General features: G+C 33.0%; 1 protein-coding gene across 2 annotated transcripts in view; it reads right to left on the reverse strand.

The window, feature by feature from the left end:
* The window catches only part of ptc (protein patched), a 137,371-nt gene that overhangs the window by 71,020 nt on the left and 58,873 nt on the right, over positions 1–7,478 (reverse strand). For both annotated transcript variants that reach the window (XM_089096750.1, XM_089096749.1), the window contains exon 4: positions 1,352–1,541. In XM_089096750.1, the coding sequence (XP_088952876.1) occupies positions 1,352–1,541 (190 nt within the window). The remainder of the gene's footprint in view (positions 1–1,351; positions 1,542–7,478) is intronic.

The raw sequence follows: 7,478 nt of genomic DNA on the forward strand, positions 1-7,478 counted from the left end.
AAGGAAATAGAGCAAACATTTTCACCATGAATTCATAACCCAAATTCAGAAGAACTTTTAAATTCAAGTTGGAGGGTATCGAACCAAAACTGAGCATATTTTATCGCTGCGATTTCGACAAAAGAATTTTCCTAAATTTTTACAAACGAAATTTCGGGGAAAGCTTACCAAGAGTCATAAATCATTCTATTGCACTAGCGTACAAATTTGGAGGGCTTTTGACTAAAACCTAGATTCAATTTTTTTTAAATAGAACTTTTCTTGACTTTTTGCTGCAAGCTTTAAGGGAACATTTCAGTTTAAGGAGAACAGAAGATACAAAATTTTGGCAGATATATGAAAATTTGTAAAAGAAATTGCGTAAAAATTCTAACATTAATACTGAAAACACCAAAATGGAACACTTCTACCACTGTTGGTAACGGTCTCAGCTAGACTTTTGATTTAGACATCCCACAAAGGCCATGACTTGAATATTAAACCGGGTAAAATAAGACATAAAAGTCAACCGATTGAATTTATGATAGAGCTCGGCGGTAAGAAGTTAAAGACCATACGAAGGTACAAAATAGCTGATTTTCAGGTTGTAACTTTTTCACTCGAGTTTTAATAGACAATTAGTGTAAGCAACTATTTCTGATACTCAGTGAAATGAATACGGTCAATTTTTAAATTGGCTTGATTCTAAATTATTAAAAGCATTTGCCTAAGTCATGGTATAGATGAAAAGAAAAGTTTCAGTAAAGCGAACATGGTATTGATTTCAGCGGCATAAAAGCTGTAAAAACAGAAGAAAGAAGGAACTTGAACAGTGTCAAACTATCGCGTGAGGAAGAATCGCCATTTGAACTGATTCCGAAATAGCAACTATTATTTCGATTAGTCTTAATGTTAAAATTTATTGCGAATTCATGAAAAACAGGGACATCGGTCCAGCCGGTTATAAACGTAGGCCTACTACAAATCTTACACGAAGATGGGAAAATACATAGTATCTCCAAGAACAAACTAGGAAAACTTCTTCTGTAGAGTGTGTAGTAAAAGCCGATAGTACCTCAAATTTGTCGACACAACCAGACAAAGATAATGCTTGGAAATCGTTCTCATTTTCATAATAGTTCTCCCTTGTTTGTCGCGTATTTGCCTGTTTCTGGGTTCTGAATGTTCTGATAGAATTGCACTCTCGCCTAAAATCATTCATGCACGCGCACTTGCCTAAGACATTTCCCCTCTCCATACAATCACAATAAAGGAAAATTCTTAACATATTATATAAAATAGTAAGGATAAAGATTATGAATCCAGAAAAAGAGTGGTAAACAAGAAAATTAAACATAATCAATCTACTTACATATCAAAAAGGTCCACTGATACCGCAATAGCAGCTTGCAATACTTTGAGATGAATTAAAAATGCATCGCGATTTAGCAGGGAAGCTCCTTCTTCTTTGGGAGTTTGAATTATAACATGGTAAATTTCACCTGCTCCTTCACCCAGTATCTTCTTGGTGTAGGCCATTTCTTTTTCGAGACGACCACCTTCTAAAAAAACAATGAAATATAACAAGCTATAGAATATAACAGGCCGCTACATTCGAGGGGGGAGGCTTTGGCGCTATGCCCTCTCCCAGCATCTCAAGAGGTTCATGACTTTTCTTATAGGCCTAACGACTACTATTTTTTTTTTTTTTATTATTTTTTTTTTTTGGTAATTCTAAGCTATTGTATGATTCAAGGAATTTTAACAAGAAAAAAAAATACCATACACAAAAAAAGTAAAATGTTTGCCTTGCAAAAGGTAAAACATTTTATAAACAACTAATTCACAGCAACAAAGAAGGGTAAGCAAAATACCGGATGGCTGGCCCGGACTCTCCACTGTACTTCCTTGTTGAAAGGCCATGAAACAGAGTGCATTCTACATTACAATGTGAGATTTGAGAAAGTTTATCCCTAGAGAAACCATCCAACAGACGAAACTGAAATATGAGGTTGGCAGAAAGCATCTAAACCAAAAACAATAAATAGTAAGCTATAGTTTAATATTTTATTTTTAATTGATATAAATCAAAATGTGAAATTTCAGAAAGCTATTAAATTCTTGCATCAAGAAAGTTTAAATTTGAACCCACTGAAAAGTTGGAGCAGATATCTTTCGGTACAGAACACGGAAAACAGTGCAACTTCGAAACTCTTTCAAAACGCACTACCACTCTAGCCTCCGGAAACAGACCCAGGTTTTATCCTTTCTTTTTTTTACTCCACAATTTTCACATATAGCACGCCCTATTTATTTTACATTCCTTAGATACATCATTAATTTTTAAAAAAATAAGGAGTAGAAGTCTCGAAAAATCTTTGGTCATCGAAGATAAGGCATCCTATCTTGAAAACCAGTAGCAGGTAATCGTCAAAAATGCTGACTGTATATATAAATTAGCAAATACATGCAAGTCTCTCCCTATTATACACGTGGCCGACACAGGTAATCAAATTAACGCAAAAAATAACAAACTTTTACACTGAGGTCGAACCAATTATCTCACAGGCAGTAAATGATGCACCCAGACTATTATCATTCTGACAAATAAAAAAGAACATTTGTTGACAATTATACTGGAGAAAGTTTGTGTCTTTGAATCTGATTACAAATGAACATGGTATTAATTAACAAAACAAAGGTACAACCCTAGATTTCTTCCTCTTTCTCTTCAAAGTCGGCCAAGCCTTTTTTAAGACTTCTAAAATCAAATATACTAAGCAAAAAAACTGAAGTTTTGAATAACTATGTTTTGAAGTTATCGGAATATAATGAAGCTTGTGCATGGACTCGTGTCTGCACACAACAATTCGACAAAGGTAAAACGGGGCGGATTTCCAATGCTACCTTTTCTTCGCATGGATTCTTTTGGTTCCATTACGATCACTTTTAAACTGCATCCAAAATTTAACAGATATGGAACTTCTTCGTACACTGCTAGTTTCTCCTAGGTATATCCCATTATGGTTCGGAAGCTCGAATATTTCAAGAATTGTAGAATGTTTGAAATTAGTGAGTCCCAAGGTTATGAAAAGTGGAAGGGGTACATACGGGGAGAATATGCAATATTTCATATGATGAATAGTGAAGGCCCATAAAAACTTTTCTATTTAACTTTGATGGAATCCAGTGGACATTGCCAGTCATGAGTCAACCCAAAAATCTCACATCCCTTAGTTCTATGACTATACCTTAGTTCTGCCCTGGGATGGCTTATAGACTATCTATCGACAAGTGAAATGACATCATTTTTTATACAATTCTGAAAAAGGCCTATGCCAGCTTTACCTCTCACTCAGACTATCTGTCTTGGCTTTTCTCCAATTAGCCATGGCTTGATTTCTACGTGATTTTAATTCAAAGACTAGTTTTGTCAAGAAAACGAAGTCAATATAGAAGTCGAAGCCCATGTTGGAGACCTCTCTCTTTTTTGTAAATTCTTCTCAAGTAAGGTTTTGAGTAACAGTATAACTATACGATCAACTACAGTCCTGAAAACAGGGGGATGGGGCGTAAATTGTGCACTTATTTGACGAATTATGCAGAAAATACAAGAAATTATATTACTAGACTTCGGGAGGAGGCATCCATATATATATATATATATATATATATATATATATATATATATATATATATATATATATATATATATATATATATATATATATATATATATAAAATCTTTTTGGATGAGGCAGCAGTTGTGCTTATTGTGAAGATGCTTCACAGTGCTGATTTATAATAGAGAATTTTCCCAGAGGGGTCTAACTATGAAAAGGGCTAATTTTTAGGGAACTATTTTACAATTTTACTAGGCCAGGTCCTATACCAGGGGCATGCACCCCTTCAAAATTACAAGTTGATTTGAGACGTATTTGTACCTAAAATGGCAGAAACTCGAAGCCTTAGTTTTATCTAAAATGTAACAAATAACCCGAGTCTTTTGCTTACTTAAGCAAAAATGAATTTTCCAAAGGCGAGGGGGGTGATATTTCATAAATATCTTACGGCATTTAAGCAGAAAATAATCTAGGATTACTGTAGACGTAATGTTTTTGATTCGTCATTACGTTTAAATAAAAGTCACGTTATAGGGATTGCCTATATAATCTTTCTGTCGTTATGATTGTATCCAATCTTTTAAGGCATTAAATAAAAAAAGCAAGTTTTTTTTAACAGAAAGTAAGGAACGACGTTAAAACTTAAAACGAACAGAAATTATTCCGTATATGAAAGGGGCTGTCCCCTCCTCAACGCCTCGCTCTTTACGCTAAAGTTTGACTTTCTCCCAACTCTATTTTTTTTTTTTACAATGAAAAATTTTAGCGTAAAGAGCGAGGCGATGAGGAGTGGACAGCCCCTTTCACATACGGACTAATTTCTGTTCGTTTTAAGTTTTAACGTCATTCCTTACTTTCTGTTAAAAAAAACTTGTTTTTTTATTTAATTTTTGAACGTTTTTGAATTAATGCAGGTTTTGATTTTGGCTCACCGTACAAGAATAATTAAAGCAAAATTTGTGTATTAATTTTACTTTTAGTTGGTTAAGTGGCATTCTTGAAACTTTTCTAATTTTATTTACCAACATTTTTATTACTAATAAATATACGTAACTTACGAATTAACTTACGTAACGATCTTCTATATTCATATATTTTTAATACGTATATTAGGGGGCTCGCCCCCTAGGCAATACCTCGCTCTTTAAGCTAAAGTTCGAATTTCGTTCCAATTCTTTAAAAATGACCCCTTAATCACAGTAGAGTTGGCCTTATGGATTTGCTTGAAGCTATAGGAAAACATTTCTATAGAAGCTCTACACCTTTTCAAAGAGTGTGAGTAGCCCCTCGCATCTAGGTAATACTTCTATAGAAGCTCTACACCTTTTCCAAGAGTGTGAGTAGCCCCTCGCATCTAGGTAATACTTCTATAGAAGCTCTACACCTTTTCAAAGAGATTCAGAGCCGTAGATTTCTATTTCATGATATACAAGTTTTTTTTTTATGTTAAATCCGTGTTAATTCATCTTTTATGTTTCTTTTAGGTTTTTTTTTTTAAAAACTTGTCTTTTAAGTAATTTTTTTTCCTTACTTTAAATATGCAGGCTTTGTAAATGTTTAGGAAATCCGTGTTTTTAATTTATGGGCGAATTTTTTTTTTGCGTACTGTTAGTTTATTAAATAACGTTTCATATAATCTTAAAAGGGACAGTGCTATAAAGAATTAACTATCTTAATTGAAAAGTAATGATAGAATGACATTGTGACTTGAAATAGCTTTACCTCGCCGATGTGGTATGTATAATCCGTAATTAACGTTTTAAAAATTTTTTACATGAACCCCGAATTGGCTTCCCAGGGGGAGGAGGGCGCTGGGTTGCATAGAGGGGGGCCGGGCCCGCGGGGGCCGTTAAAGCGGCGCCCGGGCCCCGGAGGGTGACGGGTATACCCGGTGACAGGTCCCCGGATGAGTCAAGTGCACGGGGGGTACCCCTTTTTTTTTTTCGTAAATCGGGCTCCCAGTTTTCAAAATACCTTTTTATTATGTGGCGTGGTGCATTTGGTGACTAGATATTAATAGTAATGAAATTTAGCACGGGGGTTCAGTTGTACAGGGGTTTCAGTTTTAAAGGGGTTCAGTTACATGGGGGTTCTTTGTGTTAAACAAGTAGTTTTTGTATCTTTTAAAAGAACTTTACGGGGATTGAGAGACTCAGGTTCCTAATTCCTTATGATTTTTATTTACTTTACGATCATTAAAATCTAATTTTGTTATTTAAATAATTAGTTTTTTTATATTTTAAAAGATATTTACTGGGAGTGAGAGACTCAGTTGCATAATTCAGAGTTATTTTTATTTACTTGCGGTTAATTAACAAATATATTTTTTTTTTAAATAAGTAGTTGTTTTATATTTTAAAAGATCTTTAAGGGGATTGAGAGACTCAGTTGATTAAGTCCGTGTTATTTTTATTTAAGTGATTTTAAGTAAAATAGTATGTTTAATGTTAAATAATTAGTTTTTGTATATTTTAAAAGATGTTTACTGGGATTGAGAGACTCAGTTGCCTAATTCCTTGTGATTTTTCTTTAATTGTTTGTAATTAAATACGAAATTTTTTTGTTAAAGAAGTAGTTTTTGTATCTTTTAAAAGAGCTTTCGGGGGATTGAGAGACTCAGTTGCCTAATTCCGTGTGATTTATCTATACTTGTTGGTCATTAAAAACGAATTATTTATGTTAAATATGTTGTTTTTTTATCTTTTAATAGATCTTTACGTTGATTGATAGACTCAGGTGCCTATTTCAGTTTGATTTTTCTTTACTTTATTGACAGTAAAAACTAAATATAACGGTTTTATATACACATATTTATTATTTGTAGATTAGCAGTTTTTGCATCTCTCTAAATATTCCTTATATTTGTCACGGTTGTTCAGTTGTTGATGGGTTTCAGTTATGCAGGGGTTCAGTTACATGGGGGTTCTTTGTGTTAAATAAGTAGTTTTTGTATCTTTTAAAAGAACTTTACGGGGATTGAGAGACTCAGTTGCCTAATTCCGTGTGATTTTTCTTTAATTTACTATAATTAAAAAAGAAAATTTTGAGGTATATAATTAGTTTTTGTATATTTTAATATATCTTTAATGGGATTGAGAGACTCAGTTGACTACTTCAGTGGGATTTTTTTTTACTTGATTGTAAGTAATATAGACCTGTTGGTTGTCTATTATTTTTGTGTGTATAATTTATATGTTCTTGAATGGGCAGGAGAGACTCAGGTGACTTAGTCCGTGTGATTGTTATTTACTTGATGGTCATTAAAAACTAAATTTTAATGTTAAATAAGTAGTTTTTTTAACTATTAAAAGAGCTTTACGGGGATCGAGAGACCCAGTTGCCTAAGTCCGTGTGATTTATCTTTACTTGTTGTTCAATAAAAACTAAATATTAGTGTTAAATAAGTAGTTTTTGTTTATTTTAATAGATATATACGTGGATTGAGAGACTCAGTTGCCTATTTCCGTGTTATATTTCGTTACTTGATGGTCATTAAAAACTAAATATTTCTGTTAAATAATGAGTTTTTTTATCTTTTAAAATATCTATACTTGGATTGAGAGACTCAGTTGCCTAATTACTTTTGATTGTTCTGGTCTTGATTGTCATTAAAAAATAAATTTTTTTGTTAAATAATTAGTTTTTGTATCTTTTAATAGAGCTGTACGGGGAGTGAGAGACTCAGTTTCCTAAGTCAGTGTGACTTGGCTGTCATTAAAAAAGAAATTTTTGTGTTATATAATTAGTTTTTGTATCTTTTAAAAGAGCGTTAAGGGGCTTGAGAGACTCTGTAATGCACTAGTTTTTCAGTAAAGACACTCAATATCCTAAAAGTGTTTAATTCAAACTTTTTTAGAACTTCGAAATTTTTCAACT

The sequence above is a fragment of the Artemia sp. Qi Xiang Cuo genome, chromosome 11 (genome assembly GCF_049724085.1).
Source record: "Artemia sp. Qi Xiang Cuo chromosome 11, ASM4972408v1, whole genome shotgun sequence".
In the NCBI taxonomy this organism is placed as follows: domain Eukaryota; kingdom Metazoa; phylum Arthropoda; class Branchiopoda; order Anostraca; family Artemiidae; genus Artemia; species Artemia sp. Qi Xiang Cuo.